Source organism: Crocuta crocuta, unplaced genomic scaffold, assembly GCF_008692635.1.
Source record: "Crocuta crocuta isolate KB4526 unplaced genomic scaffold, BGI_CrCroc_1.0 scaffold223, whole genome shotgun sequence".
In the NCBI taxonomy this organism is placed as follows: domain Eukaryota; kingdom Metazoa; phylum Chordata; class Mammalia; order Carnivora; family Hyaenidae; genus Crocuta; species Crocuta crocuta.
The window spans coordinates 6,974,392-6,994,148 of record NW_027529426.1 but is presented as its reverse complement, the minus strand read 5'-3'; the positions used below and the strand labels follow the sequence as shown (position 1 = coordinate 6,994,148).

Genomic DNA, 19,757 nt, shown 5'->3' with positions numbered 1-19,757 from the left:
AGGATTGCTGAGATGAAAGAAGTAGCAGTTGGCACATTGAAACAAATTATTCCAGGGCTTCCAGTTATAGATTACATTCCATTTAACAGAAATAGAAACCTATTCAGGGATTGGTAGGAGAGACTATTTTAAAAGATTAATCTGGCTTTTTCTTATATTTAAAAAGATTAGTTTGTGATTTGTTCCACATAGTACAAGTGAGACAAGTTGAACCTTTTATATATAATCTTTCAGATGAGATAGGTCAGTGGTCTGAGCAATATCTAAACTGTATCTAAAGCAGAGTTGAGAAGTGTGGACTTCTGAGCTAGACTGCCTGCATTCAAATGCCAACTTTGCTTATCATTACCTGAATAATCTGGTTAATCTGTCCATACCTAAGTCCTGGAAAGGGCAGAAGAGGGTGGAATGGAAAGGATGAGGAACAGGTAAAGAGATTTAGATATAGTGTATTTGAGATGACAGCTGGACACTCAAGTAGAAATGTAAATTACATTTAGAAGCTCAGTGGGTAGGTCTGGGCTGGAACTAAATGTATGGGATAGACAGAAAATGTACTATATTTGAAGCTATGAGATTAGATGAGTTCCTCTAGTTCATCTATATAGAGATGGGGATCCAAGACTGACTAGTGAAGAAAACTAAATGATAGAAATATCCTGGAGACCAATGCTAGAATGTATTTCACAAAGGTGGGATGACCAACTGTGAAATGCTATAGATGGTGAGAAGTCAGGTACAATGACTGAAATGACTGGAGGGTGACCATTTGAATTAGCAATGAGGTTGTTCTGACCTTAACAGGAGCAGTTACGGTAAATAGCAGGAAACAGAAGACTGAATGAAGAGGGTACAAAGAGAAAATGCGAGGGGATAAAAAAGGTGGCAAGTGAGACAGTTTGCTGGAGGGGAAGATGAGATACCTTCCAATGAGATACAGATGTCGCTTTTATTTGATGAGGGTTACTGTTGATCCAGTCTCAGGCAGTAGGATTATGGCTTGGCTTATCTGTGTTGGTTGAAATGACTTTATGTCTGTGCCTAGCCTAGTGAATACTGTTATTGAACTCAAGATCTCTTTGAGTTGTTCATTGAAAGAATTCACAGTATTCTCTCAAACATCGTGAAGGGTCAGCATCTTTCCTGATGGGAGTGTTCTTGAGGTTATAGAAGTTGAATCTTTTTTTGAAAAAATTTTTAATGTTTTATTTATTTCTGAGAGGGAGAGAGAGAGAGACAGCATGAGCAGGGGAGGGTCAGAGAGAGGGAGACACAGAATCTGAAGTAGGCTCCAGGCTCTGAGCTAACCAGCAGCACAGAGCCTGATGTGGGGCTCGAACTCACAAACCGTGAGATCCTGACCTGAGCTGAAGTCGGACGCTTAACCGACTGAGCCACCCAGGTGCCCCTAGAATTTGAATCTTTATAAGCAGACCCAAACTATAACTTTTCTGGGCAAATTTTCAATGGTTTATGGTGTATTATTTCAGCATTTAAGTTACCTAGCTAGCTGACTTCTAAGCAGTTACATCTCTACACGGTCTTTCACCTTCCATTAATCACCATGATAGCTGTAATATTACATTCTATTGATTACACTGATGCCATATTACAAAGATATTCTGAAATTTTGGGGAACAGGAGTATAAGAACCAATACTTTAAAGTATTCTGTTTATCTGATATCTTTATTAACATAAACGTGTGCTAGGACTTGTGCTAACAAAATACCACAGACTGGGTAGCTTAAACAATAGGACTTTTTCTTATAGTGCTGGAGGCTAGAAGTCTAAGACCAAGATTTTAAAAAGTTTGGTTTTGTCTGAGGCCTCTCTCCTTGGCTTGCAGAGGCCAGCTTCTTGCTGTGTCTTCACCCGGTCTTTCTTCTGTGCACACACATCCCCTGGTGCTTCTTCATGCATCCATATTTCCTTTTTTTAAGGACACCAGTCAGATTTGATCAGGGCCTGTACTAATAATCACCTCTTTAAAGGCCTCATCTCTGAATATTCCACATTCTGGAGTACTGGGATTAGGTATTCAACATATGGAATTTGGAGGAACACAATTCAGCCCACAACCTGTGGTCATGTGTTGTATTAATGCATACTTAAAATTTTTTTAGTTTTTATTTTTGAGACAGAGACAGAGCATGAGCAGGGGAGAAGCAGAGAGAGAAGGAGACACAGAATACGAAACAGGCACCAGGCTCTGAGCTGCCAGCACAGAACCCGATACGGGGCTCGAACCCACAAACTACAAGATCATGACCTGAGCCAAAGTCAGACACTTAACTGAGCCACCCAGGTGCCCCTAATGCATACTTTAAAAGAGAAGGAAGACAAACACTGATATAGGTAATTTGAAAACCAGTAGGAAGCCTCAGGACTTGAACCAAATGAGAGCTAGAAAAATTAATACATTAATAAGCAATATTTATTAAACCTCTATGCAATAGATGTGTGTATATGTATATACACAAACATATATAAATATATATATATAAAATTAGTAATCATAAAATGCCTACAAGATAGGTATTATTCCCAGTTCTCAGATAAGGACATTTAAATTCTGAACACAAATCCCATAATTCATAAAGTTCTTAAATCTATAGAGTTATCTGAATTACTAAGTTTACATTCAACATATGATAACCATAGCAGAGCAGATAGGAATATACAATATAACTTAGAACATTTGCAATAAAAATAACTGAGATATAAAACAGATGAACGTTACCTGTAATATTCACTTCTGTGCTTTGCATTTCTAAATGATTATAGATAAACATGGTTGTACACAAGACAGAAAATTGTTCATATTATAAACTTAATTCTTCTTTTGATGTTTATTTTTGTGAGTGAAACAGAGTGCGAGTGGGGGTGGGGGGAGAGAGAGAGGGAGATATAGAATCTGAAGCAGGCTCCAGGCTCTGAACTGTCAGCACAGAACCCGATGTGGGTCATGGACCATGAGTTCATGACCTGAGCTGAAGTCACACACTTGAACCGACTGAGCCACCTAGTTGCCCGTAATTCTATCTTTTGATGAGTGAATAATTATGAAAGTCTTGATGCAAATGTTTTTAAGATAAAGTTTTTTCTTCTTTAAATGTAATTTCTACACACAATGTGGAGATCAAACTTCACAACCCTAAGATCAAGAGTGGTATATGCTCTACCGACAAGAGCCAGCCAGGGTGCCCCATAAGATGGTAAAAGTTTAAACATCTTTTCCCCAGAGGAAGTATCAAAAGTTTGAGCAAACATGAAAATATTTGGATAGTACAGTCTCTTCAAATAAGTTTGATGCATTTTTAAAAATATCTCCTTTTGTGACATACAGTTATGTGTATTCTAGAATTATACACTGTCCCCTGAACAATGCAAATCAGCAGCCATTACAGTTATGTACACAAGTCAGACTTTGCTTCAATTACTTTTGCTTAGTTTTGAATTCTCAATGCCATTTTGGTAAATCATCAGGTAATGATTTGTTTAGAGGTCAAATATTTAAAAGACATGCCTTGTAATTAACTTTAAGGCTATAGAAATGAAAGAGGACCATCAATGTGTATGTGTCACATCTGTGGATATTAATCATTTACAGTAATAGATCAGTATTCATAATGACATGTTTGGAAAAAATGACAGGTTGTTTGAAGTATATAATAAATTCAAATATTTAATCATCTTACCTTTTCTCCTTTTTAGATTTATTTCTAAGTAACCTTTAACTTCGGAAAATAACAATCACATTCCAGTAGACTTGTAAAACAATTTAATTTTTATTCAAAATATGAGACATCATCATTAGCCCTTACCTTACTCTTGAAAAATGGAGACAATTATACAAGAAAGGAAGGGAAACAGAGCTACTTGATTTTAAGCTCAGGTTTCAAAAATCTTCAGAGAAGGCAGGTAAGAAACTCTAGATACTTTCCCATGGTCAAATATGGTCATATGCCTCATTTCATAAATATTATAATTTATTAGGGATAACAGTTTTAGATTTTTCCCCTAAACCCATGATTTCTTGCTTTAAATGAAGTCTCCCTCGTAGTGCCACCTTGAAATTCATAAACTGACCTGCAGTTTCTTTTGGAAAAAAAAAACCTAATCGATATGGATTTAAAGAATAAATATCATACACCCATGGTGAACTATTTTGTCACCTCCAGATAAAAGTGAATTTCTTCTTTACAATGAAGAAATTCAGAGTATTTAAGAGTATATTCCCATATAATGACTGGACTTACAAAAGTATGGGCCTTCATATAACAGATTGTGAAGATGACCTTGAAAAGGGGAGTAGCCTAGCTATAGCTGATAACTGTAGTCAAAACTCATCAGACCTAATAAAATTCTTAGAAAATGGATTAAAAGCGCTGTCCCTAATGTAAACTATAATTAGACAGTATTGTGTGTTGGAGGAAAACCACCAACTCAGTAGCTGACCCTAATGTGGAGGCAAAAAACAGAGGACTTTGTTATTATTAGGCACAGGGAGAAGACTACTTTTTTTTTTTTCTTTTAATAAAGAGACCTGATTAAATGTGAACCAGTAGCTACCAAAAGTGGGGTAAACTATCAGCACTCTAAAATGGCCATATGTTGTATACTTCTAGTTAATTCTGATGTTGCAGAGAAAGAGATCACCACCTTACTTAAAATAACAAGAGATGAAATACAAAGTAAAGCAATAAGAATTAAAAAATCAAAACACAATGACAAAACCCCATGATAATGAATTTGTAAAAAAGCATGGTAAGGAATTAAAAAAAAAAATGTATATAGCAACAGTGCAAATGGCACCCATGTCAGGTCCCGTGTACAATGTCTTCAATGCAGTGTAAGTTTCTTCTCAGCAGCCACCTATGAAGAACTGAAGAGTAGTGAATGTACACTGTGGACGGTTCACTAACACCATAAGTAAGTGTGGCCAGTGCCATAATTCTTGTTTGGTGACTGAACATTATCTTGGGAAGTAGTCACTAGACTTTTTTTCTTAATAAGCAGTTTCTTACTAGTAAGTTCTGGTCCATAGTGAACTAGAATGATCTTAATGGAACTCCTTGGTTTTTTGTTAACTCTTTGCTTCTTTATAAAACTCCATTTGATAGGTAGCCACTAAAATCCTTCCTCTTTACAACTTCCCTTTCCTTTTCCATATGGTGGACCCTATGTAAACCTAAAAAAATATGGTAACTTAATATACAAGGTTTCTCAAAGTGCAAAATGTGTTATATGTAATTTCATAGGCTTCATTTAAACAAAGCATTTTATACAATACAGTACAGTTTGAGATTTCTGCTCATAAATTACACCACTCAACAGACAACTACTATAAAAGCCTGGCCAACTCAAAAGTAACCCAATGCCTTCTTACACAAGGTTAATACACTTGAACTGTACAAGCTTTGTTCGGACCAAAAAAACATAACCTTATACTTACCACATATGTACATATATATTTTAAAATACTATTTAAATGCTTATGTATAGCTAGACAAATCTCACAAACCATGAATTACTGTTCGGTTTCTGGTTTGCAAACACTCTATACAATATTATAAAAAATAATTTGCAAAACTATTTTATCTCTTTCTGCAAGATCTCCTCACCCTGTAAGTCTTTTGGAAGGGTTCTTGTCCGCTGCAGAACCAGGCTAAGTTCTTCAATAACCTTTGATGGTAACTTACTATCCGAGTCTAAAACAGCTTTGCCATTCCTGTCCTCAGTCTTCCTCAATGTCTTGAGGGCTTTCTGGCTTTTTTGTTGCCCCTGAAGGGCCTCAGCCTCTGTGTCCTCCAGACAGTTGAAACTCCGATGTTTTCTGGTTCGAGTTCGAAGTTTCTCGTCCTTGTGCTCGAGGCACTGGGCCACCATGGAGGCTCTCTCCCTTAAGTTGCCGTCCCCAAACTCTTGGTCACGCTTTTCACTGAGTCGCAGCCGCTCCAGCTCTGTTCTCGCACTCTGAAAATAAAATAGGGCATTACAGGGGAAAGCAGGATTCGGTGCAATTTACATTGAAAACATATTCCACAGAAAGGTGGATGCTCCTTATTTTGAACTTATTTCTATGATTTAGGTTCTAACTTTTTAAAATTTATTTTTTAAATGTTTATTTTTGAGACAGAGCATGAGTGGGGGAGGGGCAAAGAGCTAGGGAGACACAGAATCAGAAGCAGGTCCAGGCTCTGAGCTGTCAGCACGGAGCTTGATGCGGGGCTCAAACCCACAAACCATGAGATCATGACCTGGGTTGAAGTCGGACACTTAACCAACTGAGCCATCCAGGCGCCCCTTAGGTTCTAACTTTGACACAAGTGGCATGTCACAATTTATTGACCAAGAGATAATGCAGTCATCTTATAGGTACAAAATCAACTGAAAGGTAGATCATGGAAATTCATTTTAAGATACACTTAACATATAGCTTCAAACAGGTCTCTCAGGTTAATTATTCAGATTGATTCTCATTTCAATTTTTTAAAATGTTATTTAAATCCAAGTTAGTTAACATATAGTGTAATAATGGTTTCAGGAATAGAATTTAGTGATTTACCACTTACATAAAATACCTGGTGCTCATCCCAACAAGTGTCCTCCTTAATGCCAATTGCCCATTTAGCTCATCCCCCTCAACACCCCTTTAGCAACTCTCAATTTGTTCTCTGTATTTAAGAGTCTCTTATGGTTTGTCTCTGTTTTTACCTTATTTTTCCTTCCCTTCCCCTATGTTCATCTCTTTGGTTTCTTAAATTCCACATGAGTGAAATCATGTAATATTTACTTTTCTGACTTTTTTAGCATAATACATTCTAGTTCCATCCATGTTGTTGTAAATAGCAAGATTTCATTCTTTTTGATTGCCAAGTAATATTCCATATGTATATACCACCTCTTCTTTATTCATCAGTTAATTAACATTTGGGCTCTTTCCATAATTTGGCTATTGTTGACGGTGCTGCTATAAACATTGGGGTGCATGTGCATCTTTGAGTCAACATTTTTGTATCCTTTAGATAACCATCTAGTAGTGTAATTGCTAGATTGTAGGGTAGTTCTATTTTTAATTTTTTGAGGAACCTCCATTCTCTTCTCCAGAGTGGCTGCACCAGCTTGCATTCCCACCAGCAGTGGAAAAGAGAATTCTTTCCCCGCATCCTCCCCAACATCTGTTGTTTCCTGAGTTAACATTAGCCATTCTGATAGGTGTAAGGTGGTATCTCATTGTGGTTTTCATTTGTTTCATTATCACTGATGATGAGTGAAATTGAACATCTTTTCATGTGTCTGTTAGTCATCTGGAGGTCTTCTTTGGCAAAGTGTCCATATGTTTTCCCATTTCTTTACTAGATTGTTTTTTGGGTGCTGAGTTTGATGAGTTCTTTATAGATTTTGGATAGGAACCCTTTATCTGATATGTCACTTGCAAATATCTTCTCCCATTCCTCTTGCTGCCTTTTAGTTTTGTTGATTGTTTCCTTTTTGTGCAGAAGCTTTTTATTTTGATGAGGTCCCAATAGTTCATTTTTGGTTTTGTTTCCCTGGCCTCTGGAGACCTGTCTAGTAAGAAGCTTTTGAGGCTGAGGGGCTTTCATTTCAAACTTGCCTCTTCTATTTCATTTCTGCTTAAATGTGCCATATGTTAGTGTATGTGAAATTCCTTCAGTGTCATGTCTGTGGCTATATGATTTGGGGATATGCTCTATACTTGTACTACAGCCCCCTCTGAGACTCACAGTACATATTAGGTATATTAAAAATGTTGAGGGGCGCCTGGGTGGCTCAGTCGGTTAAGCGTCCAGCTTTGGCTCAGGTCACGATCTCGCAATTCCTGGGTTCGAGCCCCGCGTCAGGCTTTGTGCTGACAGCTAGCTCAGAGCCTGTTTCAGATTCTGTGTCTCCCTCTCTGACCCTCCCCTGCTTACGCTCTCTCTCTCAGAAAAAAAAAAAAAAATGTTGAGAAGTTCTATGGCAGAGAAATCTGTTTGATTTTTCTATTCTTTTCCTCCTCCAATATCTGACCAGTGAAATCCTTCCTCCCATACAATATCTTTTAGAATACCACAGATGCATTTCTGAAAATACTGAAATAACTATGTATATGAATTAAATATATAACTCATTGAATAGAAATTAATCATATTAAATAAATATATATATTTATCATTTAAAACTCACTTTTGGATCTGGGAATTAGAGTACACTTTCATTCACTGAACTATAAAGGTGTGCTATCTTAACTAGTGTTCAGGAGGTCTTGTGACTGGGCAATTTCTGGCAAACAGAACTTTTATCAGATTTATCAAAGGGTATGACAACTTAAGTGTAAGATGTAAGAACAAACAACAGAGAATCAAGCATATGGCGGTACGGGGCCACTGAGAGCAAGGAAGACTACCCTATAAACTGGATCAGAGCATAGGTGGAGTGGAAAGAAAGTTACTTTTCTTTTTACAAGAAACAAGAATTGAAGAAATGTTTTCAAAATGTCCCCAGTAAAAGCTGCAAAACCTAGAAAGTAAATATCTGAAGGAGAATTTATGTTACAAGTGTTGAAACAAGATGAAATGTTAACCTAGTATTACGTGTGAAACTGAGTAGCATAAATGGAAAAGATATTCAATATAATTAAGTTTAAAAGACAACTCCCACCTTTCTCTATTTTTCTCTCTAAAGCTTACTATTGTGATTATCTGAATGCCCTGCTACAAAGTTGACTCAATGAAAGCAGAGGGTTTTTGTTCACTGAAATGTGAACCTAGTATAGTGCCTGTGCTTAGGAAATAATCAGTAACTTTTTGAGTATTGCATAAAGGTTTAAATTTTTTCAAACATCTAACATTGTTTTATTTTCCTAAATTCCATTCAATCCAGACATGAAATTAAAACATACAAATTCAGGTTAAATATAAATATTTTCATAAATAAATTTTATACATTTTTAACTTTGAATTTTGTGAAAAAATTATGCTTATATTATCTCATGTAAATACATTTTTCTACTCTAAAAACGGATGAAATATTTAGTAACCAGCTTAATTCCAAAGTTTCATTAGACTTTGTTAAAGTACAGAGACAATGGTGATGTTTGCACCATGTGTATATAATTAATGACATTGAACCATACACTTAAATAGGATTAAAATGAACAGATTTATGCTATGTATAACAAAATAGCCCTCCTCTCAAATGAAAGATTAATGAGAATGGTGACTAACCAACACAGGGATAGGACTGGGATGATTAAATATTAATCACGGTAAGATTTATTTGGCATTTATTACCTGGAGAAAATTAAGGAGCAACATAGACTTTTTTAAACTGAAGCATAGTTGACACACAATGTTACATTAGTTTCAGGTGTACAACATAGTGAGCTGACAAGTCTGTTATGCTATGTTCTCCCCACCTGTAGCTACCATCTGTCATCCTACACCACTATTACATTATCACTGACTATACTCCCTGTGCTGTGCTTTTATTTCATGAACTATTCATTCCATAACTGGAAGCCTGTCTCTCCCTCTCCCATTCATCCATTTTGCTCATTCCCAACGTTCCTGGCAACCATTAGTTTGTTCTCTGTATTTATGGATCGGTTCTGTATTTTTTTTTTTTTTAGACTCCACATAGAAGAGAAATCACATGGAATCTGTTTTTCTCTGACTTGTTTCATTTAGCATAATATCATCTGCATCCATCGATGTAGTCACAGATGGAAGATTTCATTTTTTATGGCTGAGTAATATTCCACTATATACATACGTACCAGTTCATCCATTTATCTAAGGACACTTGGGCTGCTTCCATAACTTGGCCTTATAAACAATGCTTCAGTAAACATAGAGGTACTTTTATCTTTTTGAGTTAATGTTTTCATTTTCCTTGGATAAATACACATTAGAATTACTGGATAGTATATTATTTCTAATTTTCTGAGGAATTTCTATACTACTTTCCACAGTGGCTGCACCAATTTACATTCCCACCAGCAGTGTACACCTGGGTTCTTTTTTCTCCATAGTTTCATCAATACTTGTTATTTCCTGTCTTTTGGGTACTAGCAACTTTGATTGGTGTAAGGGGCTATTTCAATTGTGGTTTTGATTGGCCTTTCCCATATGATCAGTGATGTTAAGCATCTTTTCATCCATCTGTTGGCCATATTGTGTCTTCTCTGGAAAAATATCCATGTCCTCTGCCCATTTTTAATCAGGTGGCTTAGTGTTGAGTTCTAAAAGTTCTGTATATTCTGGATATTAACCCTATTGGAAATACATGTACAAATATGTTCTCTCATTCAGCAGTTCTCTTTTTGTTGGCTTCTTTTGCTATGCAAAAGCTTTTTATCTTGGTATAGTCCCAACAGTTTATTTTTGCTTTTTTTCCCCTTGTCCAAGGAGATGTACCATAAGGTATGTTGCTAAGGCCAATGTCAAATAATTGCCTCAGTTCTCACATTTAAAGTCCGTAATCCATTCTGAATTTATTTTTGTGTATAAGAAAGTGGGCCAGGTTCATTTTTTGCAGGGAGGTATACAGTTTTCAAAGTACCATTTATTGAAGACACTATTGAAGACACTGTCTCCCCGCCCCATGTATTCTTGCTTCCTTTGTTGCAATATTAATTGACTGCATAAGAATGGATTTATTTCTGGGCTTTCCATTCTGTTCCACTGATCTGTGTGTCTGCTTTTGTGCCAGTACCAAACTGTTTGGTTATTATTAACTGTAATGTATCTTGAAATCTGGGATTGTAATACCTTCCACTTTGTTTTTCTTTCTCAAGACTGCTTTGGCTATTCAGGATGTTTCTGTGGTTCCATACAAATTTTAGAATTATTTGTACTAGTTCTATGAAAAACGTTATTGGTGTTTTGATAGGGATTGTATTAAATCTGTAGATTGCTTTCAGTAATATAGACATTCTAACAGTATTGGTTCTAATTCATGAGCATAGAAATTCTTTCCATTTGTATCATCTTTAATTTCTTTCATCAGTGTTTTATAGTTTTTGGAGAAGAGATCTTTTGACTAGTGGTTAAGTAATTATGATATATTGTTTTTTTTAATTTCTCTTTCTGCTCTTTCATTAGTGCACAGAAACTCAGCATTTTAATAATAACCTTCCAATCCATGAGAAAGTATTTCCAATTTTTTGTGTCATCTTCAGTTTCTTTCATCTATGTTTCATATTTTTCAGAGTAGAAGTCTTTCACTTCCTTAAATTTTCCCAGGTTATTTTATTCTTGTAATTACAAACGGAACGGTTTTCTTAATTTCTTTCTGCCACTTTGTTATCAGTGTATAGAAACAGATTTTTGTATATTATCACTTCTAACAGTTTTGGGTGGAGTCTTTGGGACATATATATGTACACACACACACACACATAATCATGGTAACAGTTCTCATGATCTTTCAACCATTAGCAGAACAGACTTCAGGATTTTCTTAGATGTAGAATTTAGGGGTCAAGTATTCACACATTTAATACTAAAATTTCAAGTAAACATTAGTATTAGCCTAAAAGAGAGGTAATCTTATATGAAGGTGGGGACAGGTGATGGAAGTGACCTGTTAAGAGTCAAGAGGATGGGACATTGAGGCTTTTCATGAACAACATGGTGTGCTAGAGTGCCTTGCGTGTTGTGGGGGAAGGAACACAGTTTATGTCCTTAAAAGATAAGGCATTAGTAATTTAAAAAGAAGGATAGAGGGGGCGCCTGGGTGGCTCAGTCAGTTAAGTGTCCAACATTGGCTCAGGTCATGATCTTGCAGTCTGTGAGTTCAAGGCCCACATTGAGCTCTGTGCTGACAGCTCAGAGCCTGCTTTGAATTCTGTGTCTCCCTCTCTCTCTCTCTCTCAAAAATAAACACACATTAAAAATTTTTTTTTTAAATAAAAAGGATAGGTAAGGTATGAAATTAGAGGAGCAAGAGGTAATGTGGTGCAGATGATGTCAGTCTGTGCCAGAGTAGGTTTAGAGAAAACTAGTTTTTAATAGAAATGATGATGTGAGAAGGAGTCTTTTCCCTGCAGAGAGTAATTCCTAATGTCACTGCCAGAGCATGGTACAGGAATGTGTTCTCAGAGCAATCACATGGCTTTAGTCTGTGCCGTTATATTTTCCATGACATCCAGATACAGGCTAATGGTTATGAAGGTCTCACAATACCAAAACATACAATGATCAATATGTAGATTACAGAAGGAATGGTCTTAAATAACTTTCACTACTAAACTCACTATATTAGTTGATAATCTCCATGCTATAAAATACATAATCCTATCACTAGTTTATAAGATCATGACCTGAGCCGAAGTCGGACGCTTAACTGACTGAGCCACCCAGGTGCCCCTTCTTTTTTGCTTTGAGGGGGTCAATTAAGGCACTGAAACATGCATTCGTCCCAAAGCATCAAATGAGTTTTGAGTGCAAACAGCTCATATCCTTTCCCGATGAGACTGAACTTCAAGATTAATGTTACTTATGTTCTCCTTGCCCCTCAAGGTGAGAAGGGAAACAAATAGCCGCTTTCCTCAAAGATGCCAAGTAGTTTTATTGATGCTCAGCGGTCATCTTGCAGTTCTTTAAATTAACTGCGACACCCCCCATCAGTTCTCAAACTCCTGGGATTTGACTGTGTTACTAAGTATAGTTACTATAGCTCCAGGCATAATCAGCCCTGGGCTCATTCTAAGGGTGTTAGAAGTCAACTTGTACAACTAATTTGAGACTGTGATTTTACCATGTGGACCTCTGAATACATATTTAAAATCACCTACATTACAGATAAGGAAGTAAGTGGTATTATGCATATTTAATTGGACGGTCAATGACATTAAGAATCTTTAAGAAAATATAAAACTTAAAGGGAGTACAGGGTTATTCATAATTTTTTCTTACAGGATATGTCTTTTATACTATTCTTTCTAAAGGTTACTGTTGTGCTTTTGAAGCCAAAGAAGTAATGTACTTAATCACATTAACACATAAGAAAAGCAATGTTATAATAAATATAAAACAAAGAAAATCTGAACCTACCTCAATATTTTTCCTGGCTTGGGCTGCACTTCTTTCATGCTGGATTGGAATTAGAGGCAAACCTCCGATTTTGGGATTTTTGGTTATAGAACGTTTCCGTTCCTTTCCAGCTGGTGGCAATATATCATTTTCATGCTGTGGAAACACAATTTCTTGCTGTTGGTGTGTTATTATTATGTAGTAGATATTATAGAGTCACTTGGTTCCTTTTCCATATTTCCAAATCAAATGACCTGCTTTCTAGGAGAATTCCATTTGTAATTAGGATGTCGACTCTGGTACCAGCATTGCTTAGGGTATAAAACTCTTAAGAAAACAGAGCTTTGAGGTCTCCATTCAATTTCTAAGTTTCAAATACATGGCTTCTATACTATCAAAAAGAGGAAAACATTGGAGGAAACCGGCAAATCTCTTTGTGGGAGAAAATAACACACTTGTCTATTTTCCTAGGCCCTGTAATCAAAGTTTTTTTCTCCCTCCATCAGAGACAACTTTAGTGTAAAACTAATTTGACCTTAAAGACCTCAAATCAACCTAAGGCATGGCGGTTAGAAAAATCAGCCTCATTTTATGACCTTTTGAAAAATGTCACTTTTTCATCTAATTGAATTCCAAAGAAATTACCTTGCACACAGACATTTATACTGAAAATCACTGTCCAACCATTGGCACATTTGTTCTCAAATTGACTACATATTCTCTCCAATTCAGCAATTATAGATGACTGGAGAAAAATTAATTTTGTATTGGGGAGAAATATTCACAGGTAAAAATATAAGCTTTGTGTGATAAATCCCTCAGATATGCATGTACAAGAAAAATATTTAAAGAATTTTTCTACTCCTCAGGGTAGATTAACTTTCCAGAACTTGGCAAAAGTAAAATGATTTTCAGACAACAATCTTTGAAAGAAATACAGAATACGAATTATAAAATGATAAGCTTTACGGATGTTCTGATGAAATGAAAACCTTTTGGTAAACTGTCTAGCTAGAGCCTATTCTTTTTCCCCCCCTCTATTCTTAAGATTCAACACATTTCTGTTGTTCATTTAAATCAGTATTTTGGGGTACTTTATAGCAAAGAATTCAACAAATATTTGCTATGTACCCATATATAATGACGGGATTATATTGAGGGGCATATGCCAGACTTTATCAGTGTATATAATCTCACAACATATGTAACTACATATAAATAAAATCTCATTTAATCTTCAATGATCCTACAGTGTAGATCTTTTTTTACTAGACTGAGTGTATATGTATCAGATCTACCCTTGGATTTTAGTGAACTATTTATTTTGGATCAGCAAATGTATAATGGAAGATTATAAAATATTTCAGAAAGAAAGTTATAAGCTTCATAATGCTATTTTTATGTCACAGCCCTAAAATTGGTAAAACAGTTTTAATATTATGTAATTAGGACGTTCTCAACATATAAAAGCTAAAAGAAAACTGGATGGAAAGGAATTCACTAACTCTATGGATTATGCTTACACTTTATATAGTACATGTGTTAAATGACAGAAATCTAAGAGCAAACACAGTCTCAAATACATACTTCTTTTTCTGACATGACTAGAGTGTTATTAGTTCATACTGGATGGATCAAAGAGGTATTTTTCCCAACAGTACAAAACACTGTATCTTAGTAATATATTCTGACATTCATAGTTTTCTATAAATGACCTTAAAATTCATGGATCACATAGCTGAGGATCATACTTTCATTATTATAACAGTGATCACACCCTAAAATCTTCAGTTCTCTCACTTTCTATTTTTTCCCATCCTTCCAGCTCTGCAGCATAACTGACAAAATTGAAAGATGTTGAAAATCTACAATGTGATGATTTGATATATGTATACAATGTGAAAGGATTCTCCCCAATCAAGTTAGTTAATACATCACCTTGCTTATTAATTTCTTTTGGTGAAAACATTCAAATTCTTAACAAATTTCAATTATATAATATAGTATTATAACTATATCAACAGTGACCTTTTTTATATTAGATCCTCAAACCTTATTCATCTTCTAGCTGAAAGTGTGTACCCTTTTGCCAACCTTCCCCTATTCTCCCTATTCATCCAGCAACCACTCTGTTGTGTCTATGTTCAACTTTCATTTTTAAATTCCACATGTAAGTGATACTTATAGTCTCTGTCTGGCTTATTTCATTCAGTCTAATGTCCCCCAAGGTCATCCATGTTGTCACAAATGACAAGACTTCTCTCTTGTCTAAGGGCGAATAATAATGTGTGGGGCAGTGGGGGGGGGGGGCATACACACACACACTTTATCCATTCATCCTTGGACACTTAGCTCATTTACATGCCTTGGCAACTGTGAATAATGCTGCAATGAGTGTGAGGTGAGTCTGCCTCTCACTTTTTCTGACCCTGTTCTCTTACAACTTAATTCATTCACTTCTTTAGACTCCTTAAGACATCCAAATCCATTCTCTACTTCTCTACTGTCATTCTACTTTCCACTTCTTTCATAGCTTCATGAAAGAAGCTATGTCTTAGATTTCACAGTCCATAAGAATTTCACAGTCCTTATAAATATCTCCACGTTCTTTGCTGCTCTTTCTTTCATCATCCCTGCCTGGCAAGGCCCCGGAACTCATTAAACCCAATTCTACTTGCTATTTGACTGCCCACCAATGGATGAAGAAAGAGAAAGATGCTCCCTCTATACATTCATCTCACTTCAAATTTAACCTCCAGCACTCAGCATTAAGATGAAGTTCTACTTTCCTCTCTCTCTCAAGATTATTTCTCACCTTCCCTCCACCGCTACATTTCCAATATCCCTCCCTAACCCACTATGGTCAGCTCACGGATTTTAAAAATTACCAGTAATCATTAAGGAATTTCATTTTTCCACCAGGAAATCTACTACTTTCCCTGCATCTTAGAGCCACCGAAGTGAGGGTCCCTTCTCTTCTCAGTGGGTTACAGTATATGGTCAATAATGAATCTTTAATCTTTAAATACAAATAAATTGAAACCCCAAAACCTACTTTGACCTCTTTTTTTCTCTCTAGTCACAGAGCCTCATTTATCTGCACAGGAAATTCCTTAACTGGATTTTCTATACCAGTCATCTGGTTTTCCTTCTTCTCAACCCTTCTATTTTCATTTGCTGGTTTTTTTTTCCCCCTCTTCTGCTCAACCTTTAAAATTTGGAATGCCCAAGGGCATACTCTTCTGTTCTCCCTACACTGTGTGTGCCCTTCTTTCATTTTACATTTCCCTATCTCACCCAAATCCAGGGTATTCAATGCAAACTAAGTGTGGACTTTCCCCAAGTTTTTGCCTCAGTCCTTCTTCCCTCCCTCCCTCCCTGTAATCTCTATACCCAAAGTGGGGCTCGAACTCTTGACCCCAGGACTAAGAGTCACATGCATTTCCAACTAAGCCAGCAAGGCACCCCTTCTAACCTGCTATTCATCATATTTACTTGTATGTGTAACAGGTATCTCAAATTGCAAGCGGCTAAAACAGAACTTTCCATATTTTTCTGGATCTCTGATCTTATCACCTTTTTTTTTTTTTGCCAGTTTCCCAAAGCTAAAATAATAAACCAGGACTCTTCCTTGGTTTCTATTCTTTCTCTCAAACTGCTATAGCCAATCCATCTCCAAGTTTTACTGGCTCCACCTTCAGTGTCTTACTAGGTCCACTGACACCACCCTCCTCTGAGCTGTCATCTTCCACACAGCCCACCTTACACCTTGGACTCCCAACAGCGTGCCCTCAGCAAAGCAAACTAAGTTGTAATTTTCTCAGTTAACATAAATCAGATAAAATCCTTCTCTTGTTCCCCAAATTCATAAACTGGGACTATATGAACTGTTTATTACCTTCCTCTTCTTTTACATCTTTATCCACACAGCCCTTCCTGATGTTCATGGAACAAAGATTAGGACCACATCTCAGGCCCTTGTACTTGCTGGCTGTACTGGCATGCTATCCCCACTCCTGCATATTTGCATTACCTGCTCCCTAATTTCAGACAGATCTCAGCAGACCTGTCAGCTGTTTAAGAAAGGCATTTTCCTGAGAACCTATCCTAGAGTGCCCTTCCTTATCTCAGTCACATCTCCTTTCTGTTGCTTATTTTATTATCTTATCTATTTGAAATTTTGTCAAGTTATTTATGTTCTCTCCATCTTACTTTAGGAATACTGAGCATGTATTTTGTAAATGGCATTGGATTCTATGGTTCAAGTATACATTTAGGTCTACTAAGACTGACAAAGCCTTTCTTGTCATGGAGTTTACATTTTTGTCGGAAAAATCTAATTACAGAGTACTTTCGAATTAGTGCCACAACTGAGGTAAGGAATGCTAAGGGTTCCTATAGCCTGAGGTCTGACTGGTCTGAAGATCAAGGAGAGTTTCTCTAAGAATGTGACACAGAAATTGAAACCTAAAGGACTTCTGAAGCAGGAGTGAAGATGGGGATGGATATCATAAAAGTATTCTGCACACCAGTAAGAACTCATTGTAAGAAGCACTTAACTGTTGATGTGTGTGTTAACATGTATATAACATTGCTAGTTTTCTTCTGCCTCCCTATGGAGGTGAGCCATTAAATCCTTAAATCCAAGAAGGCCTTTCTGTTTATCTTAATCCTAAGCAGTGGAAAGGACAGAGGAAAAGTAATTGGGCTGAATCCCTAAGGCCAGGACAAAGAAGGACAGCTGAGACAGGGGGGAATAAACTGTCCACGAGAGCAACCTCTGCTTTCTGGCTATTTATATCTTGATTTTCAATCACAGAGTCTAGTGACTTCAATTAGAAAAACAATCAGAGTAGTTATACCACAGACACTGTAACAGTTTTGACTTTATAGTTCCAATTTTACTAAAACACTTCAAATCTAGTTTACCCTTTTTTTAAGGACTTAAATATCGGAATTTCTAAAAAGTCACAATAAGAGGAAAAGTCTCTAAAAAGTGAGGTCTTTTTCTGCCTATGTGTTTTCAGGTAGTAACTGCAGCGTCAGACTGAGAAGAGCAGTGTTTTATTAACCACTGGAAAGGTTAATAAATTAAATGAACAGAAAAAAGGTTTTCAAAACAAGTAAGGGCCAGATGTGGGTGTGAATTAACTTCCCACTTATAAGAGAAACTGGGAAGTGCGTCCTCAGGAATCAAGACTGGNTATTGAGATTTTTAACCCTTTCCACAAAGACTGAGTCCTTCTCTAGAGAGGAGACTAAATGGAGAAGTGAGCATAGGTATTAACTTCTGGCACTCCTGGGTTTAAACTACTAAACTTAATGTGTGGTGCTAAGCAAATGATGGACTTTTTGTTTCCCTCATTCCTTTATCTATAAGCAATGCCATGTATGGTTTGTTACAAAGAATACAAAAGTTAGCTCTTCTGAAGTACCCAGCACACATTAAGTATTAAAGGAATGTAGGCTCCTGTCCTTATTTCTTCAAAGGCTAGAGTGAGGGGAGTAGGTGGCCATAGGGAGAAGATGGAAACGGCACACTTTTCTAAATGAAGATGAATGTGGTACTCTGGTAAACAGGCTCCTCTTTCTTATATTACCATCTTGAAGTAATACACCTCTCCTAAGGTAAGGAGTTGCTGGAGTGCCAAAAAAGAAGCCTCAAGAAAGAGAGTAAGCTCTCTTTCAAAGGGTAACGGATCAATTTGGATTCTCATATACTTAGAAAAACTTATGAGGGGCACCTGGGTGGCTCAGTTGTTTAAGCGTTAGATCGTTAGACTTTAGCTCATGTCACAATCTCATTGTTTGTGAGTTCAAGCCCTGCACTGGGCTCTGTGCTGACAGCTCAGAGCCTGGAGCCTGCTTCGGATTCTGTGTCTTCCTCTCTCTGTGTCCCTCCCCCACTCATGCTCTGTCTTTCTCTCCTTCAAAATAAACATTAAAAACAATTTAAAAAAACATATGAATGAAAAAATAAAAGTATACACATAAAACTCTTATTAAAGATGCTTTGGAAATCCCACTAACTTTTCCTATAAGCAGCCGTTCTACTTGGCTGGAGAGCAGAGACAGATTTCGTACCTGGGCAATAAAGACACTGGCCATCCACTCCGTCTGAGTTTGTAAGCTATCACAACAAATGTGCCTGTAAAACAAGGTTTATAAAATACATAATTCAAAAAAGCAGCAGACTGTTCTCCAGTGTATTTGTTTGGTTATTAAATGATCAGAAACCTCTTTGGGTTTCTCCTGATTCATGACTTAATGCAATCAAAGCGGGAGTATTTCAGTATAAGTTGCTTCAGGCTTCTGTTAAATGTGCAGTATCAAAATAATAGTATAAATATGCTAGTTTAAACAAAATACAGCTACAGGCTTTGGTAACTGCTGAAGAATGATCGGCAATATTTTTGGAAAGGCAGAAAGGTCACTATCATTTACTTTTTCATGACATGATGTTAAACACATCTTTTCCCCCAGAAACTGTGAGCCTAAAGAAAAATATGTGCACATTTTCTTAAGAGCATACTTTTTAAAAAGGCTTAGACGGTTTCCATCATTAGGATTATAAACATTTAATACCCACAAGACTCATGAAAAATGAACCAAATGAAAAACTACTACTGCATGTCCAATAACACCAACTCAGTAACCTTTTATTGAAAACCTACATAAAACCGAGATCTTGCCCTCAAGGTTCACACATTCTATTA

The 19,757-nt window shown here is 36.5% G+C and overlaps 1 protein-coding gene and 1 long non-coding RNA gene across 4 annotated transcripts in view; one reads left to right on the top strand and one right to left on the bottom strand.

Moving 5' to 3' along the window:
• The window catches only part of LOC144227332 (uncharacterized), a 132,618-nt gene that overhangs the window by 16,638 nt on the left and 96,223 nt on the right, over nt 1–19,757 (top strand). The gene's annotated exons all lie outside the window — the stretch shown is intronic.
• Nucleotides 3,766–19,757, bottom strand: part of ARAP2 (ArfGAP with RhoGAP domain, ankyrin repeat and PH domain 2) — a 190,175-nt gene continuing 174,183 nt past the window's right edge. For all 3 annotated transcript variants that reach the window (XM_077758955.1, XM_077758957.1, XM_077758956.1), the window contains 3 exons: nt 19,126–19,189; nt 13,063–13,197; nt 3,766–5,977 (listed from right to left, as the gene is read on the bottom strand). In XM_077758955.1, coding sequence (XP_077615081.1) covers nt 5,594–5,977; nt 13,063–13,197; nt 19,126–19,189 — 583 coding nt within the window. In that variant the 3' untranslated portion in view covers nt 3,766–5,593. The remainder of the gene's footprint in view (nt 5,978–13,062; nt 13,198–19,125; nt 19,190–19,757) is intronic.